This window comes from Vicugna pacos, chromosome 1 (genome assembly GCF_048564905.1).
Source record: "Vicugna pacos chromosome 1, VicPac4, whole genome shotgun sequence".
NCBI lineage: Eukaryota > Metazoa > Chordata > Mammalia > Artiodactyla > Camelidae > Vicugna > Vicugna pacos.
Genome location: NC_132987.1, coordinates 14,935,265 through 14,957,990, shown reverse-complemented (window position 1 = coordinate 14,957,990; position 22,726 = coordinate 14,935,265). Strand labels below are relative to the sequence as shown.

Sequence of the window (22,726 nt, the reverse complement as noted above, 5' to 3'; positions counted from 1 at the left end):
TGCACCTGGCCTGGGTCTCTCTACTGCAGAGCCTCACGCTGGTCCTTGTTACTTCACAGGACTCCAAGTCGTCGGAAACGGAATCCGGAGATGGCAGAAATTGGAAGGCAGTGACCTGCATGGTAAATTCTCTTGTTTTCATTTTATTTTCTTTTCGATCTCTGGAATTCAACATATTGAAAAATGCCTGTGTGCATTGGGTTTCACTTGTCTGGAGACTGGTTTAGACATCTAACCACTGAGGCAGTGGCTGCTCAGGACTCAACCAGGTCTCTGGGGTCACTGTGACCATGGCAGGTTTTCCTTGGCGTCGGGTCCCCCTGTTTCCTGGAGGCTATTGCGGGGGTGAATGCTGTAAACCTGAGCATCCACATGTTTGCTGGCTATCAGGGAGAACCTGGAGTCATTTGGGATGGCGGGGTTTGGATGTGTTCCCAAGAGAGATGGGGCTTCTCAGGTCATCCGTCTTTTGAAAATTTTGTGAAGATGGCGGCCTGCCTTGGGTAGTGTTACTCAAGGCCTAGGGAAATGCCAGTCAAGGGTTCTGTGACTCCTGGCCTGGGACCCAGAATACAATAAGATCTGAGGGAAATCAGCTTCCAAAGCCTCTTCTTTTTGGTGCCAGGCTTCAGTCGTCCTGCAGGGCCAGGATTTCTCTGGCAGTGCTGTGCCTGGACCGATACACTGGGCCTTATTCTGTGCCTTTCTAAGAGTCATAAGCCCAACCTCCAGGAATGAACACTGTGGAACTGCACTGTGGGCATGTGGGAATTCTAGCAGCAATCAGATCTCCACTCCCAGAGCCCCGATGGGACCCTGGCTGTGTGAGCCCCCGGATCAGATGACTGACTCATCAATGCTAGTGTGACCCTGCACAAATGGAAGACAGGACCTCAGTTGCCATGCTCTGCCATCCTTCTGACAGTAATAAAGGGGAAGGATGAACTTCTAAGAGTAAATTTGTTCATTCATTCCCTCCTTACAGTGCTCACTCATGGCAAGAGGAGTTCTAATTGTTGTAAGTGAAACAATGAACAGGACAGTCAGGAATGCCTGCCCTCCTGGGGCCCTGTTAGAATGATCGCTCATAAGGCCATTCACCGCAGCGGAGCCTCAGCACCCTGGAGGTGAAGAGCTTGCCCGTGTCCCCCTTGCTGTGCGTGGAGGTGATATCCCCAAGACACCCCTGCCCTCAGGGACCACCCCTCAATGTCCTGGCTGATGTGCACGTGTGGGTGGGATGGCCTCCTTAACCCTGCTACCGGGGCCATCTGATGGGAGATGCACCAGCTCTAGCTCTATGGAAGCAGACATCAGTGTTAGCGAATCTATGCTGTGGGCTCATGAGATTTACAATAAGAATCAGACCTCCAGACAATGCGCGGGTGGGGTGAGGGCACATGGGCCCAGCGGGGGGAAGAAGCACAGCATCTTCATCTGTTGCAGCTCTTACCTTGCCTGAGCTGTCTGAAATTCATCTTGTGGCTTCTCGGGCATGTTGTCGCATCAGGAGAGGATCAAAAAGATACTGAATTCATCCTCTTCTTTTTTTTTTTTTTTTTTTTTACCATCTTCAGGGTTCCTGATTTGGGGGAAAGTTAGTGGAAAAATATAACAAAACACAAAGGGACACAGTAACTGTTACCAGACTTACAAGACTCTTCTTAAAGACATGAAGTGGGTCTTAGTACAGTGTGCCCGCCGATGAAGACAATGATTAAAGTAATTCTTGCAAAAACCACCCTAGAACTGAGAGTTTCGGGTAAATGCAGGGCTGGAAAGAGATCCCCCAGAAGACTTCACCCTGGAAAAGATGATGGTTCCACCACTCCACCAGCATATGTAATTTTAAAATTACTTCAAGTAAAATGTGTATATTTTTTCAAGTGCCATGCTTGAATGCAGGCAGAAATGAAAGTTACAGCTTCTTTCTGTGTTTTCCGACGGTGAGGTCCAGAATACGCACTTGCCTTGCTGATGTGCAAGGCACCTAGCCCTGGTAACCAGCAGGCTGCCCAGCCCTGGAAACTGGATGGCTTTCATCTGAAAAGGAAGCAGCTGATGGCTTATGCTTGGTGGAGTGTGCACAAATGTGGCTGAACGTGGGGTTGGTCCAAAAGGGCACATGTTCCCCCTCTTGCTGCCCCACGCGCTCCTTGGGCTGGGGCATTGGCGGCGCGGGGTGAGGGGGAGCCTGACTGCTCCAAACTTTTCCAAGCAGCAGGTGTTTGGGCTGAGCCACCAACTTCCCCGGCAACGGGCTTCCCCTGCTGTGATTGGCTGCTTTCCTTGGTCCTGGCCGAAGTCTGCCTAGCAGCACAGGGACTAACGCCCCACAGCTACAGGGAAATCAGTTGTGCAGCCCTGACTATAAATACCCCACAGCAGCCATGCCAGCCAATCAGCCTCCTTGAGGATTCCCTTCCCAGATCTTATTTCCTCCATCGGCCAGCTGTGCTCGCAGGAGGCGGTCTCCCTGTCCTCGCCTGGGTCTGGCCTGGGGTTGCAGCCCAGCACACTGCATCACCCTGGGTCAGCACCCACAGTGGTCCTGGCCCTCAGCCGAACGACCTACTTCAGCCCCGGAGGGGCGGAGGGGAGGGGCCTGCTGGAGCAGGCGGGCTTCTCCAGGGCAAAGACCCTGCCAGATGGATCGCAGGTTCAGTCCAGCTGAATGAACCCACCTTGACTGGCCTCTGCCTGGCCCAGGCGTGGGAAATGCTGAGTGGCAGATCTGGTTGGGTACACTAGGGACGTCATGTGAATGGAACCAGGTCAGGCCAGCGCCCCAGCGGCCTGCTTGCACCAGGCTCGGGCACTGGTCCCAGTGGTCACTTCCAGTGGCAGGCCAATGGCCTTTCTGCAGCCTGGCAGGGGCCAGGGTGGTGGTGGCGGGGAGACCTCCTACTGCCGTAACTCGGGCCCTTCCCAGGGCCACCCCCTACTCCTCTGAAGCAGAGGGTCAATGGCAGCCTCAGTAAGACCAGGCCACCACAGCGGCTGTGAAGGGAGAGATACAGGCAGTGCTTCCCATGGGAGGGGCAGATACGCCTAAGGGTTCCCCCTCCATGGCCCACGGCAGGAACTGGGCATCTTTCTACAGCAGCCTGACTTCACTCAGCTCTGAGGCGGCTCTGTGTGTCGGGGACATGAATGTTCCCTGTGTGTGGAGAGACCGTTCGCGTGGTGGGTGTCCTGCAGGTGCTTGTGAAACTGAAGGAACCTGCAAGCACCCCAACTCCTAGGCTGGAGTAGGAGGCGAGTGGCCCCACCCTCTTGTTCTTCTCACAGGGAGGCAGGAGGCTGAGCTGGAGGCAGGAGACTTGCATTCAAGTCTCAGATCTGACCCACCCACCCTTAAAAAGTTAACCAATCCAAGCTGTGGGCCTGAAATCGGGATAAGAACTTCCCAGGCTGCTCCACGGAAAGCTGTGGAAACCGGTGAGGCTTCCCTTTGCCCTGTGGGAACTGCCTGGTGACGCCGAAGTTGGGACTTGTGGTCACTTAGCCCATGGGAGCCATCTGCAGCTTCTTGAGAAGAAACCCGGCCTCTTGTGGCCCCTGCTGAGAGCAGGAGGGTGTGTGTGCACCACTCACGGTCACCTGGCTCTGCATTCAGATGTGCAACACTGCTGATTCACACAGGTTTAGACCAGACCTGGAATGAGCCGGGCCCCCGCCAGCTTTCTATGCTTCTCGGAGAAGATTCTACCTCACGTGGGCTCAGTGGTCACTGCTGGTCCCTCTGTCTTCTTTAAATAGGAAACCTGGTGGAAAAACAGCACCCCCAGCAGACCCAGGTCATCACGTCCTACGACAGCCAAGGTAAGGTCACCACCTGTGACCTCTCATCCCGCTCCTGCGTGCCTGGATCTGATGCCCCCACCACAGACAGCAGCTGCAGAGTGCAGACTGTGGGGAGCAGGGTCCTCTCTGCCCTGTGGATTGATGTGGACGCCCCTTCCCCTCTCCCCGCATCCCATGGGGAACAGTAAGAGGCTGCATGTGTCATGGGAGAGAGAAATGAAGCCTTCGGGCCACAGAATCCCCTGCTGTCATCATCATCACCCAGTTGTCATCACTGTACCTAACATTTCCTGAGTGCTAACCTCACACTGGGCACCCTGCCAGGCCTTGTACTTGATCATTCTCCTGTGAATTAAGTTTCACAACAGGCACATTTGATTGGTACTCATGCTATCTTCATTTGAGTAAACTGAGGCTGAGAAAGGTGGTCTTTTGTCCAAGATCACATGGCCAGCAAGAGTGAGAGCTGGAATAATGTGACCCCCCTCCCACCCCCAACCACCACCAGGGCCTCAGCTGTTACCCTTCACACGGCTCCTGCTTCCGCAGCCGCCCTGCAATCTGGCCTCCCCCTGCCGGCACACCAGGTCCAAGCCGTCCCTCCTGAGTCCCAGCTGTTCCCTGGCCTCTCCTCCTAAGACTAGTCTTCAGAGCCTTCCCTCCGGGGACAAGCATAACTCAGCGAGGGCGAGTGAGCGGCCCTTCCTTGGGAATCCTCGCTTTGCCGGGATGGGTCCTGGGGGCTCTGGAAGGACAGGCAAGGCCATCCGTGTGCTGACTCTGCAGTTGACTGTATCTGAGAGCATGATGGGCTAAAAACAGGATGACTCCACAGCTACAGCTGGAGGAGAGACCAGGTTGGAGACCCCCCCACCCCCCCCCACTGCCCTCGACACCACCCCTAACCAGACCCCACCCCTCACCTTGGTCTTCTGCTCTGCATGAAAGACTCAGGGCCGGGTGTCTGAGAGCTCGCCTAGACTCGGCCCTAAGGTTTCACCATGTGGCTCTCAGCACTGACACCCTAACCTGTAAGGGGTATGTCCAGGGTGCAGTGTGAAGGAGGAGGCCTGGAGCATCCTGATCCTCTGGGGGCATTGCTCTGTGAAACACTGGCTAGCCCCGCATCCCCAAGGAGAGGTACCAGCAGGTCATGAGGACTGGCCTGTGTGTTCAAGATCCCAGCAGGAGGTGGCCAGCTCTCCTTGCAATCTGGGTCAGTATCCTTTTAGGGCAGAATTCCTGGGAGTACGGCTCCAGGACAAACCCTGGGGCCCACTCAGTGGGCCACCGCGACCTGCTACTGCCCTGAGCACCACAAGAACAGGCCAGGGCCCCTTCTCTGAAATGGACTCGCAGCACTCAGCTCTCCCCAAAACAAAAGTAAGCAATACCTAACTAAAGGGAGGATGGCTTGGCAACCAATGATCTCCCTTAGTTCTGGCCACACCCCTGGATGGGGTCATGTGTTACCCCTGTTGACAGAGGAGAAAGCTAAGATGTGGCTGCTGTGGTCCCCGAGCAAGGGGCCACTGTCAGACCTGCGGGGTGGGACAAGGCTGGGATGGGGCCTGCCAGTCATAAGAGCCCCGCCTGGCTTTTGTGGGCCACTCACATGCCACCTCCCAGCGTCCGAGGCTTCCAGAGGGTCAGAAGAGAGTGGCTTTGGCATGCTACAAGTAAGACAGCGTCCTCTGTAGGTCAGGATGGGATGGGCCCAGCAGTAAGACCTGCTGGGAGCCTAGACCGAAGTGAGGGAGAGGCTGCCCCGCTCTGGGGCTGAGCTGGAGTCCACACTAACACTGACCCATTCCTTCCACAAAAAGCATCTCCAAATGCCGGCACTGGGGAGCATCAGAGAACACAACAGACAAAGGTGCCCGTCCCAGTGGAGCTGACCCCCACGTGAGGGTGACTGACGATCCTAACAATAAAAATGCAAGGAGTCAGATAAGGCCAGGGGAGAAGGTAAAGCAAGAAGCAGGTGAAAGGTGCCCACGGGTGCGTATCAGTTTCCCCTGGCTGCTGTAACATATTATCCCAAACTTGGTGGCTTAAGAAATTTATTCTCTTTAACAATTCGGAGACTACTAGTCCCAAATCCATCACGCTGGGCTAATCAGTCTCTCGGGTGGCAGGCAGGTTCCTTTTGGAGGTGCTAGGTGAGACTCTTTTCCTCGACTCTGCCAGCTTCTAGAAGATTCTGGCACTTCTCACTTGTTGCTGTGTCACTCCAATCTCTGCCTCCATCATCAAATTGCCTTCTCCCCGTACAAGTGGTTAAGTCTCCACATTTTATAGGCATCCTGGTGCTTACACTGGGCCCACCCAGATAACCCAGGATAACCTTCCCATCTCGAGACCCTTAATGTAATCATATCTGCAGAGTCCCCTTTGCTATATAAGGTAACATTCACAGGTTCCTAGAATTAGGACATGGATATCTTTAAGGGCCATTATGCAGCCTACCACAGGGACAATTTAAAATAGAGTGGTTGAGAAAGGCCTCCTTGAGGAGGTGACATTTGAGTAAGGGAGGTGGTGAAGGAGCAGGTCATGCGACATCTGGGGAAAAGCGTCCAGCAGAGGGACACCGGGTGGGGTAAACTTTATGCAACAGGTGATAAAAAGATCACTGGCATCTTGGATCTTCACGCAGGAGGAGAGCTTCAGAAGTTTAACCTGTAATGGGTGTATGCACAGAACGAGAGGAGCCCCGGTGACTTCAGGCCCCAAACGTTATTCTGGAGGAGTCAGATTTCTGCTGGGGCCTGCATGCCTTCAGGTCATCCTCCCTTATCCCCGAGCAGACACTCTGCGCCTCCTTTGATCATGTGTGTGCTCGGGGCAAGCTATCATGTTTCCAGACCTGGGACATCCCGGTCGAGCTCCATTCTGCAGAAGGAATCGTAAGTGGCCCTGAGTTTTCAAGAGCCCAGTGAAAGCCGGGGTCAGTCAGGGCTTCAGGAGACATGGCCCAGCGGTCCCGGTCCTGGGCTCGGCCACGCTTGCTGTCATCCCGTCAGGAGAGGTGCTGAATGGAGCTTCCACGTGGCGTCTGGCAGTACCCATTAGGGGGCCTGCGGAGCTGGACTGTCCCCTGTCATCATCCAGCTTGCTGTCCCGGGACATCAGAGCTCACACTCCCTTCACTAGAACTGCCCACCACACTCCGGGCAGAAGCCACAACACAGAGAAACCTCTGTTGAATACCTAGCCAGGGGCTGTTTCAGGGTTGCTTTTTCAGAAGTTACAAATGCTTTAGCTGAGGTTTTCTGACTCTCAGCTCCTGCAGGAAAATGTTCCAGAGCCAGAGAATCCAAATTGTAAGTGTGGCAGCTGGTTACGGAGAGAGTTAAGGAACCCCTTAAGTCAATGATGACAAATATCTGATGTGAATCCCGCAGCACCCCACCACGTATACACCCACGCGTGTATGCACACTCACTCACATTCATACACACACACACGCACACACACACACCCCTGACGGTCTTTGCTAATTGATAAGCGCTCCAGGCAGCCACTTCCAATCAGTCAGAGTTAATGAACAACATGAAATCTGTTTGCCATCTTTGCATTAGGAATTCTGAGTAAATTAGGCCTTTAAACAGAGCCTGCTTCGAACCCACAGAGACCTGGAGAAGCTGTCGGGTGGGAGAACTCTCCTGACTGGGTAGCAGGCAGGCCCAGGGCAGCGCACCAGACGTGCCTGGGCTTGCCCACAGCATCTTCACATCCCTGAGGGTAAGAGCAGGAAGCAGAGCCCGCAGCATCTGGGAAAGGGGCCTGGAACCACTTCTTAGGTGCAGCAGAAAATAATTGCTAACACACTTGTGCTGAGACAGCCAAAGCTACAGCTTCAGGAAATGTTTGGGTGACAACTTGTAGAACAAGTTGAGGGAGCCAGCCGGGTGACCCGAAATCCCAGGAGGGGCGTCCTTTGGGTTTGGTCCTGACTTGGATGAGTGTAATGGTATCTGATTGTATTTAAAGTTTAGATCTTAGTTTAAATTTTGCTCCAAATGACGCTTCACTCTATCACTGGAGACGGGGCAAATTGATTTTTTCCCTTAAATTAAGAGTTTTATTTGATACAGGAATGTCACAGTCAGCAAAGTCTTACCACTCCACACCTTTAGGAAGCACAGGGCTGCACCGTGAACCAGGCCCGGGCCCATCCGGGAGCAGAGAATCCTCCCGGAAGCGCTCTTACACACTTGTGAGTGCGAGTAGAAGTCACAGCCGCACACCCATCAGAGAGGCGGGGAGCTTCGTGGTCCTTTGGGGGGTGATGAGCAGTAGCAGCAGTTTGGGACAGAGCCGGGGGTGGGCCTCAGGGGGACGTTGGATGTCAGCCCCTGTCCCTGTGAGGGGGGAGAGAGAAGGGTGCGAACTGATGGTGAGTGGAGATTCCAGCCGATCTGCGTTCCACGTGTGAGGCTACCTCAGTGCCGACCTCGGAGGGGCTGAAAGAGTATTTTGGGTTTTGGCTCACTCCTTCTTTAACAAAGAGACGGACCTGAATTGGGAGCGGTAGGAAGTCCTTGGACATTAGGAGACGTTCGCAGAAGAGGTTTGTGGTTGAGCCCTAAACCAACAGGCGGTTGGTTCAGTTTCACAGCTTCTCTCCACTTCTGGACGTTGTTCCAGCCCAGTGTCTCCCAGATTCTGTTTGACAAAATGGTCCTGGGTTAAGCCGATTCCTTTGCTGCAGGACTTCTCAGAGCATTGTGCATTGCGACCTACAAAAGAGAAGGAAGTGGGCGTGTTTCTCAAACCCTTTTTTCACAAGGCATCTAGCACCCAAATACAGCTGGGCACCCGCTTCGAAAAATGCCCCAGAGTGTTTCAGGTGGGGAAGGTGGAAAGGCAGAGGCGCGCAGTCTCACGCCTAGGGCATCACGGGAAGGCACAGGCAGCATTTGTGCCGATGGCCAGGGCGCCTGATCCTACGACCAGAGCTAAATGATGCTTTTAATGCTGAAATGCTTACGATCTTCATTATCAAGTCATGGGCTGACTTTCTTTGACAGTGAGTATGCTAGAAACTGCACCAAAGTGAATGTTAACCCCTTCAGAGTAATCCCTTTGGAGGCCACATTGTATTTTCTGAACTTGTTTGAGAATGCCATTCTCTTTGGCATGCAGAGCAAGTTTATGAGAAAGTACTGTTATTCTGTGAAAGCACTTTTAGCAGGCAAAGGGTTTATAAGAAGGGCTCTTACAAAATCAATAAGGAAAGCAATAATGCGTCAATAGGGAAATAGGCGATTCACAAACTAAGCGTTAAAAATGGCACATAGATGTGTGAAAAATAGTGCACTGAAAATTAAAGACATACACAAGAACAATGTGGTGTCATTAGTCCTTGATAAAAACTTGAAGGATTAGTGGGGAGAGTATAGTCTAGAGCATGCACGAAGTCCTGGGTTCAATCCCCAGTACCTGCATTAAAATAAATAAATAAAAACCTAATTACCTCTCCACCAAAAAAGAATTAAAAAAAAAAAACCTTAAAGGATTAACAAAAATCAAATGTCAGTGATTGTATTAGTGATCTATTTTTACGTTACAAACCACCCCAAAGCTCAGTGGCTTAAGACAATCAGCATTTCCCAGCTCACGAAGACTGCAGATTGGCTGGGCGTTCTTGCCTGAGCCCCACCCGGCTGATCACGGGTCTTGGCTGGGCTCGCTCATGTGTGGTGATCAGTTGGAGGGTTGGCTGGAGACCAGCTGGTCTAGGGTGGCCTCACCTGTGACGGCTTTGCTCCACTCCATGTGGTCTCTCACCCTCCAGGGGACTAGCCTGGACGCAGTCACATGGCAGTTGTGACTGGAATCCCAAGAATGAAAGTGGAAACTGCCGTCTCTAGGCCAAGGCTCCGAGCTTGCAAAGAGTCACTTTTGCCATCTGCTAACTGGCCAAACCACATCCTAAGGCCCGCCCAAATTCAAGGGAAGGAATAAAGGACCTCTTTGGGGGAGGAACTACAAAGAACTGTGGCCAACTTTTTAATCTAGCACAGCAAGAACGAGCAAAATCGGCATTCTCTTGCACTGTTGAAAGGATCATAAACTGTTAAGACAATTCATGAGAAAAGTTGGCCAGTGTCTAGCAAAAAATCTTAAAAATCTTCATGCTCAGTGATCCATGTTTAAGAATTTATTTGAAGGAACAGATCTGAAAAGTGTGTAAAGTGATGCGTATCAGAATGTTCATCACACCATTGTTTATAACAGCAAAACATTTGGGAAAAGTTAAATATCCAACAACAGGAGATTGCTTATTATGATTATAAAACCATCTATAGCTTAGAGTACTATGCAGCCATTCAAAATGATGACATACGACTACTCACTGACATATAAAGACTTAAGCAAAGAAGGTTGCAAAAAGCACGATTGTTAAAATCCTGCTTTGCATCGCCACCTTCTGTTTTACATCTTTCTGTATCATCCATGTTTTTGTGTTGTCTTAATTCTGCCTTGACTTTTCTGTTTGGTTGGTATTTTTAAATTTTTGTTTTAATTTAAATTAACATACAGTAAAATGAAATTTGCTCGTGTGTGGTTCGGTGAGTTTTAACACAGGCACGGGTTCATGTCACCACCACCACAATCAGAATACAGAGCAGTTCTGTCCCCCAACTCAATATTCTCCTGTGCACATACTTTATATTCATCTCCCATCGCTCCTAAGAGTACTGTTGAGAAGTACCCCTGATATGGATGCACTGCAAGGTATTTATTCATTCACCCACTGAAGGTCGTTCAGCTGTTTCCAGTTTGTGGTGATTATGAATGGAGCTTCTGTAAACATTTGTGCGTATGTTTTTGTGTAAACATAAGTTTTTATTTCTCTGGTATAAAAGCCCAGGAGTGTAGTCATAGAGTTATATGTTAAGTGCCTGTTTTGTTTTTTTAAATAAGAAACTGCCAAGCTATTTTCTAGAGTGACTGGACCATTTTATAATCCCACCAGCATATATGAGAGATCTAGTTTCTCCACAACCTTATCAGCCAAAGTTATATTTTTTTTTATTATTGCTCTTCTAATAAGTGTGATATCTCATTCTGCTTTCAATTTGAGTCTTCCTGATGGCTAATCATGCTGAACATCTGTAATCTCTTATTTGGCACCTGTAATCACTTGTTTGGTGATAGATCTGTTCTCTTACCCATTTTTTAATTGGATTTTTTTTACAAAGACAAAATTTTTCTGTAAAAATTCCACCTGTGTGTGGGTTTATTTCTTAACTCTATTACGCTCCATTGGGCTGTGTATCCCTTTGCCAACATCACACTGTTGTAATTACCGTAGCTTTATCATTACATCAGTTGGAGGAGGCCAACTTTTTTTTTTCAAAATTGGTTTGTTATTCTAGTTGCTATATCTTTCCATCTAAATTTTAGAATCATCTTGCCTATATCAACAATCTACAAAATTCCTCCAAGGAGTGTGATTGAAATCGCATTAAATCTATAGATGAATGTAGAGAGAATTGCCAACTTGACAATACTGAGTCTTTCATTTCATGAACATGGTATTTCTCCACACTTATTTAAGTCTTCTTTAATTTGTTTGACCATATTTTTTTAGTTTTCAGCCTAAAGTTATTGCACTTTTTTTTTTTAGATTTATACGTAAGTATTTCATTTTTGGAGCTATGGGAAATAGTAATTTTTAAACTCAGTTTCTAATCATTTATTGCCTGTATAAATATGATTAATTTTGGGGTGCTGACCTTGTATCCCATGGCCATACTTACCTTTTGGTACTAGGAACTTCTTTTGTAGATTACTTGGAATTTTTCTGTGTAGACATATCATCTGTGAATAGGAGAATTTTATTTTTTCCTTTCTGCTCTATATGACTTTTATTTCTTTCTCTTATCTTATTGCACTGGATAGGACTTTCAATATAATGTTTATTAGGAACAGAGAGAGTGGACATCCATGCCTTGTTTCCAATCCTAGGGGGAAAATATTCCTCTTTTCACCATTAAATATGCTGTTTCTGCTAGGTTTTAGGTAGATGTTCTTTTTTGGATTTAGGAAATTTCCCTCTATTCCTAGTTTCTTGAGAGGTTTCGTTATGAATGGATGTTAAATTTTGTCAAATATTTTTTCTCCATCAATTGATATGATCATGTGGTTTTTCCTCTTTAACCTGCTGATATGGTGAATCACATTCACTGATTTTCAGATATTGAACTAGCCTTGCATTGCCAGAATAAACTACACTTGGTTGTGACTTGATTCTTTTACTATATTGCTGAATTTTATTTTCTAATATTTTATTGAAGATTTTTATGTTTATGTTCATAAGAAATACTTGTCTGTAGTATTCTTTCCTTACACTGTCTTTGCCTTCTTTTCATATCAGATTAATGCTGGCCTCATATAATGTTTATAAAGTATTCACTACTCTTCTATTTTCTGAAGGATCTTGTGAAAAATTGATATTGGTGTTATTTCTTTTTAAATTTTGTTAGAATTTGCCAGTGAAACCATCTGGACCTGGCTTTTGTTTGCATACTTGTTTGTTTGTTTTCAGAAGATTTTGAGCTACAAATTTAGTTTTAAAAATAGATATAGGAGTATTCAGGTTAACTACTCATTGGGTGAGTTTTAGTAGTTTGTAGCTTTCAAGGAATTGGTCTATTTCATTTAAGTTGCAGAATGTTTGTGCATAGAGTTGTTTATAGTATTCCTTTATTATTCTTTTAATATATATGGGGTCTGCAGTGAAAGCCTTCATTTCATCCCTGATATTGGTGTCTTGATTCCTGACTTGCATCTTACCTCTTTCTTATTTGGTAACTCTGATTAGAGCTTTATCAATTTTACTGATCTTTTCAAAAAACCAGCTCTTGGTTTCATTGATCATTCTGTCATTATTTCTTTAAATATTTCTTCTGTACCACACTATTTCTCCTTTCTTTCTGAGACCTCAGTGACATGAATGTTAAATCTTTAGGTATTGCCCCACAGGTTCCTGAGGTTCTGTTCACTGCTTCTCTCTATTGTTTGTATTGAATAATTCTTATTGATCTGTCTTCAAGTTCACTGACTCTTTCCTTTGTCATCAATATTTTGCTATTGAACATATCCAGGTAATTCTGAAACTACTATATTTTCAGTTCTAAATTTTTTGTTTGTTTGTTTCTTCTTCATATCCTCTCACTTTGACTGATACTTTATCTCTTTTCCTTTATTTCAAGACTGTTTACCCTCACTTCTTAGAGCATGGTCATTATGGCTGTTTTAAGTCTTTGGTAATTCCAAAATCTGTGTCATCACGGGGTTAGCATCTGTTGATTTTCTTTTCCTTTTTAAGATGATACATTTTCCAAGGTTGTTCCATACTGAGTAATTTGGAATTGTAGCCTTTGTAATGCTGTACAGATCTGCCCTGCACATGCACCACCCAGCAGTCAGTCTGGGCATTGGCCTTCCCCATAGTTTAATTCTCAAAGGCTGTGATATGATGTTTAAGATGAGATCCAAGCATACACAACATGGTTGAGACCCATCCATGCAGAGGTGACCACAGGAGTTCATCCATAACTTTACGGAATTGCTTTCTTGAGCTCCCTACCTCTTTACTACCCACTTCCCTGTCCTTCAGCCCAAAAGCTGGGATTTTAGTTTCCCCATTTGTCCAGGTATTTCTCACCACTGTGTCTGCATCTGGAGCCAAACAGTGGAGAATAGAAAGAGAAAAAAACCAATGAGTATTTTCCCCCACACTCTTGGGAATCGTAGCTTTGCTGGTACCTTCCCTCAAAGACTTAGGTGCCTACAGGGCCACCAGAATTACTGCTGCACTGCTACCAACAGAATTTCCCTAGGGGCTGAGTCCAGAGATAACAGAAAACGGAGGCGGGTGGAAATTTCCCCCACTCTCTCTGACTCTTAGAGTTTCCCTTTCTCATTCCATAGGCTGGAAGAAAGGGCTTCCCTTAGAGCACTCTTTGCCTGCATCCATCATGCATTTGTAGGTTTGGGGCTGCCTTTGAGTCCAGTTTAGGTAATACTATAAGGGTAGGGGAACGGTCAATTTTGCCAATTTAATGATGCTTTAAATTCTAATCTTCTTCCCCAATTTGCCTTCTATCATTTACTTTGCAGAGTCCTCAGATAGTTGGTCCATGCATTCTTTCCAATGCTTACAGCTGCAGTCAGTGGGAGAGACAAGGCGGAATACGTTTACTCCATCTTGCCCAGATCTGGAAACTGCTTATTTCTTGGTTTTCGGGGTTTTTTTAAACAAAAATTACTTGGGTATTCAAAAGAAAGCTCTAAAACCACTTGTGTTTTGTTGTTCAGACATCTGTCATGAAACACTGCATCTGGCAGAGAATATCACCTCCTATTCCTTTGCAGGGACACAGCTGACTGTGGAGGTCCACCCTCGAGACGCCATGCCCCAGCTGCTCAAGAAGTTCTCCTTGGCTAAATGTACGTACGTACAGGGCTGCTCGTATGTGGAGGGCTGGCAGGGAGGATGGAGGGCATCTGGAAGAGCCAGAGCCCAGCCTGGGTACCTTCTAGGGGATGGAGAGTGGTGACCTGGGTCTACACACTGGAATGAGGCAGAGACACAACAGCTTCATCCTGGGGAGCTCTCTTCTCCATAGTCAGCAACCCCTGTCCTTAAAGTCTGTGCCATTAGGCATGGGTAACACCAAGCATTTAGCTAAAGATGAATTTCATCTCAAGAATGTTGTTGTTTTTAGATACCATTTATTGACTGCGACACCGCTAAGCACTGTACACTCAGTAACTTACTTCTTTGATATATACCAGAATTATCCCCACCTTTCAAATCAGCAAAGACTCAGAGAGGTGAATTAACTGCCTAAGTCACCCAACTAGGGGGCGGATCAGAACCCAGGTCCAAATGCAGCCTGTGCTCTTAACTACCGTACTCGGCAGCTTTCTGAGCCGTGTGCACAGGCCTGGACCCAGGCCCACCATGTCTCCTCTGCCCTCTTCTCGGTCCTCTCCCTACATCTGTCCAATCTGTGGCTAAACAGGGGTCTGGGGAAACGCCGGCCAAGGAATGGAGGCTGCAGAACAGCCAAGGCTCAGGTTCACTCCACATCCACTCGGTGGGCCAAGGCAGTTCCTCCAACGCTGCCTGGGCCCGCAGCCCTTGGCTACCTGGGTCTCACGAGGGCAGGCAGGTGCAGAGAGGGCAGCCCCTGGGAGTCGAATGGCTGGATTCACAGCTCAGCTGTGTGAGCTCAGGCAAGTGGCTTAACCTCTCTTTTGGACTCAGTTTCCTCATTTTTAGAAGGAGGATGATAATTCAGCGTCCCTCAGAGGCTCGTGTAGGTTACAGGAGCTAGGCAATATAAAGCATGAGCCAGGTGTGGTAGGTACACAAGACTTGGGGGCTACTCTTCTGAACCCCCATCACTCTACCAAGGTGTGTAGGTAGAAACAAAATGTGAGTATAAGAAGGAGCAGGCCCACTGTTCTCAGAGTGGCCTATATACATTTGCAACCTTCCGTTGTTACATTTACAGCCTACAATGGCCTTCAAGGGCAAAGACAACCAGCCTTGGCACCCGCTCCCCCCCCCCAACCAGATCCTCCTGCTTCCATCAGGGACCCACCTCTTCCTGATCTGGTTTCAGATCAGCAGGAAACTCTTCTGTTGCTCATGGAGTCTGATAACCGTTGGTGACCATTCTGCCTCAACAGTCCTGGGTTTATGGGATTTAGTTGTCTTTGAACCTTCCCGAGGAATAATTCCCGTCTTCTCACGTTCATGTCTGCCTGTGGTCGGTTCTTGCCTGGGGGTCCCCCGTTAGGGAACTCACTGATGCTCCCAGGATCCCCAGCTGTGTTCAAGATGCCGGGAGCCTCCGGAGGAGGTTAAGAGCACAGGGGTCCAGGCAGGGCCTCTGAATAATCACAAGCCTCGATGTCCGAGCAGATTCTCCCTCTGCTCACAGACTACACTTCTCTTTCTCGCCACCCCTTCCCTGGCTCCTGGTCCTCCATCTGCCTCACCAGGAAGTCCAGGGCAATCCCAGCGGCAATTCAGAGGTGGGGGATGGGAACAAGAAGGGGTGAAAAGGAGGGTGAAGAGGAGGGTTCAGAAGCAAGGACCACCACACAGGGAGCCATCTGTGCTTGCTTTTCTATTGCTTCTGAGTGTCTCTACTTCTGGCCTTTGGGATATTGTAGGTTTACAAGGTGATAAAAATGGAAACACAAGACCCCGGCAGCCTGGAGGGAAAGACGCCCACGGTAAGCTGCAGGGCCTTCTTGGGGCCATTCTTTGAGACAATAGATTGGTTTAACCCCTGTGGGCCAATCTCCAGTCAATTGGAAATGGCTCCCTGGAGCCCTGTGCTGGGAGCCTGGGGCCACCTCTGGGCTCAGGGGACCGGAGTGTCTGCGTGCGCACAGGTGGAGGAGTGAAACAGCTTACACACCAGACGGGATCCCAGAGCTGGAGCATAAACGCCAGCAATAACAAGGCAGCCCATTATGGGAAACACTGAAAGCAGGGTGCAGACTTGTGTTCACTTCAAATGGAATGCCAGGCCTCTGTAAGGCAGGAGATGTGTGAATAAGCAGAGCAGGGCAGAGAAAGACTCCCGGAACGGCTGATAGGTGGCCTGGGCTCCAGTCCTGCCCCTGGTCCTCACTCACCTTCCCTGGATCCCAGTTTCCCCCTCAGTAGACCAGATGGCATCTAAGGTTTAGTGCAGTTTGGTACAGCCTCCCATTGTTTTGGTTTAAAATTGGAATAATCTAGTTAATGCCACTGGTGTTTTAAATGTATTTATGCCAAAGCATATTTGAATCTTATAGAATCTGTTCCAAAGGTAAATTTAATGAGGCATAAATCATTATGGGTATTTTTAATGTTCAGATATTGTAAGATGGAACCCAAAAAGGGTAGAACTAATAATAGAGTTTTCAGTCCCATTTTAGAAATGCCATCCTTCTTCGAAATGGGGGCAGGGGAGGCCTCGTTTGCAGAGCTGAAGCTTGTTAAATGTGTAAGTCCACTTCATACCCACTTAAGTCCCCGTGACGGCCCTTGTCAGAGGGTGACAGGAGCCAGAGTCCCGAGAGGGGAGAGGACACTGAGAGGGGGAAGCTCAGCAGGGCTGCTCAGGTGTCCCCACTCCCTTCTGAGGGGATGGCTGGGCCCAGGAGATGCCCTGATGGTGATCTGAGTGATGGAGGCAAAAAATTCCAGCTCCGGGAGCAGCCGAGTGAGCCCCAATGGTGCAGGGCTTCAAGGGCGCTCCAGTGCAAGACCGTGCAGGTGGAAGGGTGGGGGCAGGGGTCCAGGGACTGTTTTGGTCTTTGTGGAAGAGCAGAAAGTGAAGAAAGAAAAGGCTAGGTTGCTGGGTGAGGCCACAGCCTCACAGTGGGGTGTGCATCACCTGCCTGCCCACCACACGCTCTGCTCCCTCCTAGGAGAGGAACAGCCTCGGATCCTGGACGTGTCAGAGGCTTCAGGTCAAAGGGACCAAAGCCCCTCCCTCACCTCTTCTCCTAAGAGGGACCCAGGGGACAGAGAGAGGTGGCCAAACCCAGTCTGAGGTCGAGAAGGGAGGAGGCCTGGGTCCTAAAGGAAGGGGCTTTTCAGCAGAGGGAAAATGCATGTGGCCTGCCTCTGGGGGCTGAACTTGACTAGTGCCTTGGAGCCCCTCTGTGGCCTGACGGGGACCAGCTCCCTAACCAGCTGGCACTGTGTCACATTCACTGCTGCCCAGAGGGGGTCGTGGAGCAGCTCCGGCCAGAGCTGGTGGTGACACCCCATCCTCACCCTCTCACCACATCTCTGGGGTCTACAGCACTAAGGAACGGGACTCTCACGGTCCTCGGGGGGTATATGGGTACATGTGGGCGCAGCCCCACACCGGGCACAGTGGCTTCATACCTCTGATCCTGCACTTGCCGGCAGAGGATCCCCCCCACCCTGCACCTACCTGGGAATCAGTGACACTGACTTTCCCACGTGACCCACCATCTCATTCACTCCCCTAGTCTCCCCACAGATACGTTCCTGAGGCCAAGAGGTTGGTGGAGGTTGGCCCGACTGGAACCCAGGCCTTGCGCAGCCCCACCAGGCACACCCGCACGTTTCTGTGCTCTTCCCAGGCTTGCTATCATGTCCTGGGGCCCCACCTGCACCCCTCACGCAGCCAGCACCCGGAGGCTCCTGACATGCAGGCTGAGAGTTGGTCCACTTGAGTTAGGGGCTCAGGGTCCCATTGGCCCCATCCTCTCCTCACCCTCTCCCTGCCCTCCCGCCCAGCTTGGCTGATTTAGGTCAGAGGGCCTTGAGTAAGGAAGACTCAGCCAGAGCCCGGGCTCTTTTCTGGGCTGGGACAGGGGCTTGCTGCCCATTCATCCATCGATCGATGGGTCTGACTGCTGGTCGGTTAGCCGTGCAGCAGCTCCCTGGGGCTGTCCCGGGTCCAGGCTCCTTCTGAGAAAGGCTGGACATCCGTGAGTGATTCTGAGGCCCAGCCTCCCTCAGGGGCCTCCGCACAGTATCTTGGGCGCCTGCCCTTGAGGTGCATGTGGTCAGTCTCCAGCTGACTGTGGGCGAGGGAGGAAGAGAACTCATTCCCAGAACAGCTGGCGGAGAAGCTGCAGGAAACTACGTGGTGGGGAGAAGGGGCTCCGTCATCAGTCCGTCTGGGGCTGCTGAGCTCACTGAGGTGAAGCCAGTTTCTTCACTGCTGACTTCGGTTCCCGGTGAGGAGTCGCCTCGGTTCCCAAACCGGTCTGACCAAGGAACCCTTCTAGGAGATCTAGCTCCTGAGAGCAGGGTTTCAGTCTGGGAATCATTTTGAAGGCCAGACAGTCCCCGCTCCTCAGAGAGACAGGGAGGCCTGGGCTGGGCAGCCCTGTCAGCCGGTCTCGGCTGCTGACTGAGCCTCCCTGTGTTTCCAGCCTACCCCTGGGATCGGTCCAGCCTGAAATCCATGCCGCTGGACCTGCGGCAGTTTGAGAAGCTGGACACCTATGCCTCACAGGTAGGAGAGCCGGGCCCTCGGCCTGTGGGCCGCCCCTCAGCCCCTCCGTCCAAGGTGGCTTGCAGTTCCCTGAGCCAGGGTGGCCGCGCCCCTCCTGAATATATCGTGAATCCCCTGGATGGGTGACCCAGAGTGCCTTTCCACAGCACGTGGATGGGGGACAGAAGGCCAGGACCTGATGTCACTACCACACTATTTGGATTATTGTAGCTCTGAGTTAAGTATGAAATCCGGATATGTGTGTCCTCCAACATGATTCATCTTTTTTCAGAGGTGTTTTGGCTATTCTGGGCCCCTTGAAATTCCATATCAATTTGAGGATTGGCTTTTCTGTTTTTGTAAAAGAAAAAAAAAGGCTGTTGAAATTTTATAGGGATTGTGCTAAATCTATAGATTGCTCTGGGGAGTATTGACCCTGACTAGGAGCCACTGTAGTGCCCAGATGCTCAACTGGGTGGCCCCCAGGACATACACAGAAAAGATGCGGTGGCTCCAGGCCCAGTGGGTCAGTTGGTCAGCACTGCCCACCATGGCCAGTCCCCACCAAGGGCTGCTCTCAGCCCAGCCTTGGCCTCTCTGGGCCTCTCCTCTCTCTTCACCTGGAGGAAGAGAGGCCCTGGCTGCAGGTGGCAATGCACTGGGCTCCCCCACAGCCCTCGTGCAGGCCCTGCCATAGCACATCTCTCCCACTCCCTAGGTGACGGTCAAGAGTGGCCTGGACGAGCTGGTGAGTGACCTGCTCCAGGAGGCCCACAGTGACCTGGAGAGGGTCCGCGCCATCTGGATCTGGATCTGCCACCACATAGGTAGGCCCACTGGTGGGGCCACTGGCTCTAGGACCCTGGTCCCAGAAGAGCATCTCTGGGCTTGACTCTATCACCAGAGTGTGTGGAGTAAGACTAAGGTGAAGGAGAGGGGCTCCCAGATGGTTGGGTTGAATAACCAAAGACTAACCCAAGATGGGTAACTCACCATGTGCCAGTGGTCCCCATGAAGGGTGGGTAGGCAGGCATCCCACGTGGCCCTCTGCCCACAGCCAGAGAAGAAGCCCTTCACCCAGCGGCAGCCTTCCCTCCGTCCTGCTCCACAGAGATGGGAACCCAAGGCAGAAGGTTGTCTCCAAAAGGAGGAGGCTGGGGACGAGTCACAGCTATTTGAGAAGTTATCACCACACTTTAAGAGGTTTCATAAAGCACCTGAGCCAAGAAGGGTGGGCACCACTCTCTCTGCTCTCTGCTCCCACCTGGGTGACCTCAGACACTGCTCTCAGCTCAGTCTCCGGGTTCTCAGAGCCACCTCAGGGGACCTGGGCCTGTGCAGCTGCCCGCAGCTCTGCACGGGACAGCCTGGTAATCTGACCAGCTCAAGCCAAGCTGGCAGGTGGTTGCTAAGGGGATGCTGGCTGCTGCCCCTTGCAGTCAGTGGAGGAGCCGGGTGGAGAGGTGGACTTCTAGCATCTTCTCTTTGACATAACAACCAGCGGGGCTCTCCTGACCTGCTGCCCCTGGGCTTTCCCCTTGACCTCCCAGAGCAGCAGTTAGGGATGCAGCTTAGCGGATGGACTCCCCTGACACAGGTAGGATGTCTGGCCATAGGCCCTGAGGGGCCGCCTCCTCCACCCGAACTCCAGCAGCTCAGCCTGGGCTTCCAGGGAGCAGGGGGTGGGAAACAGAACATTTGTTGGACTTTGCTGCCCCCACCCTCACCCTCACACACTCACTGATACACTCACTCACATACACCCCCTGCCCCTGTGCCCTCAAAGGCCACAGTGATTCCTGCCTCAGGGCTTCCCCGCCAACCTTAGGCTCTCTTATTAGCGGAGTGATGGGCTATGGGGGAGACAAGCTCTCATGGCAGCTCAGTACACCCCCTGCAGGTCAGGGTGAGGCCTTGGCCTTGGGGGCCCCAGCAAGGACGGGCTAGCAGCCTCACTGCAGCTGGAACTGGAGGAGGAGACAAGCGGCCGGAGCCGCCACCCCCAGTGCCATCTTAGTCCCTTCCCCTCCCAGCCCCTCCTCGGAAGCCTCAGGAGCCAAAGCCTCACTCTTCCTCTCACCACCCACACAAAGAGGTGGCATTTCCAGATCTTGCCCAGCCTGAGGCCCTGGTTCCATTCAGCCCACAGTGGTTTCTCCCCCGCCTGAGGGAGGCCGACCCAAATGGTGCAATGCTGGAGCCACAGCGGAGGGCGGGGGCGGTACCACAGGCAGGGGACCCCCTCTCCTCTGCACCAGCCCAGTGGTCTCCCAGGACCTGGTTCCTCATGGTCCCCTCCTCTGCCCTCCAGAGTACGACATCGAGGCTGCCCAGGAGAAGGACCGCCAAGCCTTCAAACCCACCACCATCCTGCAGACCCAGAAGACCAACTGTGATGGCTATGCTGGGCTCTTCGAGAAAATGTGCAGGTACGGAGGGGTCCCGGGCTGACCATCCTGACCCAGCCTCTCCCCAGGCCAAGCACCATGTGCATTCATCCACAGACAGGGCCCAAAACCTGAGTTTGCAAACTCTGCTCCAAATCCAAGTGAGTCCTGAAAAGGTCAATTTCTCCCTTTTTAACACCAGCATAATTGACTTTGTACCATCTGCCGGGCTTCGTGATGCATTAACATAATGGCAGATGAATGCACAGAGATAATTTGGTTATAAAAGGCCCTTTTTCCACCTTCTCCCATCTCTGTGCAGCTGAAGGTTAGAAGAATGGCAGATCTGGGAACGTGAGGACAGTGGCTGCTGACGCCAAGAGGACTGTGAAAGGCTGTCCTCGGGGCTGGCACGGGGGCCCTCTCTGGGGAAACAAAAGATCTCCTCCCTGAAAAGATTTGTCAGCTGGAAAAGCTGAATAACGAGGAAGCAGCTCCTCTCTTGGCGCCTGTGGGCTCCGTTTCCACTGCCCTGGGAGCGAGCACCTGGCCGGGTGGCCCGGGAGGTGGGGTGAGAGCAGACGAGTGGCTGTTAAGTGCTTTGTGTTTGGAGACTCACGGCTGGTTCGACGCCGTGACCCAGGGCTGGGGGGCCCCGCTGACCCCCACAGCTTCCTGTGCCCACTGGGGTCTACTGCAATCCCTGGGAAACAGTCACGCCTGAAGGCCACCGAAAAGCCCCTCCCCAGGGGTGTGGACAGACTGTGTACTCTGTCCTGCAGGCTTCTGGGAGTGGGTCTTCTCAGGCCCCCAGGTATCAGCTGGCCAGGACCGCAGAGGGTAATTATCAAACCAAGAGTAGCAGCAAACACTTAAGGGTCCACAGTCGGGCCGTTGTGATGTGTCAGTGTGGTGCGGTGGTCACTCGCTGTCTTGCTCCTGGGGCACATGCAACCCACTCCTGGCCTGACCCCCAGTAGTCCAGCCTCCCCCTGCCCCGATCACCATCGCTGAGTGCAGACACATGTTGCTCCGACTCTCCTGCTTGCTCTATGCTCTTCCCTTCCCCCACCTCCAAGGCGCACCCCTGAGACCATAGGCCCAGAGGGAACCAGGGCAGGTCAGGCTGCAGAGGATGCCAACTCCTCTGCAACCCATCTCCCTGCCCCCCACATCCTCACCTCACCCCAGGCCCTGGCACCGCAACTCTCCAGGAACCAGGATGCTCACCGACCCCCTGCCCAGGCTCCACAGGCCCTACATCCCTGAACAAGAGTAAAGACTCACACTGTTCCGTAAAGTCATCCCAAACCCGGCCTCACCCCGCCTTCCAGCCCTGCGCCTTCCAGCAGTTCCCGCACTCCAGCTGGACAGGCTCAATGTGCTCCCCTCTTCTCTAGTACTCTCCCAGGCCCCACTGCAGGACCGCCCACCTGCTCGCCCTCCCTTGATGCCATCAGCACACCTATACACCCGCTCAGGTCTTGTGCTTTTATTTAATCACTTTTCTAAATTAAAAAA

The 22,726-nt window shown here is 51.2% G+C and overlaps 1 protein-coding gene across 4 annotated transcripts in view; it reads left to right on the top strand.

Annotated features, from left to right (window-relative positions):
• The window catches only part of KY (kyphoscoliosis peptidase), a 39,208-nt gene that overhangs the window by 3,378 nt on the left and 13,104 nt on the right, over positions 1-22,726 (top strand). For 2 of the 4 annotated variants that reach the window (XM_072940660.1, XM_072939065.1), the window contains exons 2-8: positions 60-122; positions 3,763-3,825; positions 14,203-14,277; positions 16,018-16,080; positions 18,757-18,839; positions 19,537-19,645; positions 21,130-21,247. In XM_072940660.1, the coding sequence (XP_072796761.1) occupies positions 60-122; positions 3,763-3,825; positions 14,203-14,277; positions 16,018-16,080; positions 18,757-18,839; positions 19,537-19,645; positions 21,130-21,247 (574 nt within the window). Of the gene's footprint in view, positions 1-59; positions 123-3,762; positions 3,826-14,202; positions 14,293-16,017; positions 16,081-18,756; positions 18,840-19,536; positions 19,646-21,129; positions 21,248-22,726 lie in introns of all 4 variants that reach the window. The other 2 variants (XM_072939595.1, XM_072940108.1) reach the window with 2 other exon arrangements.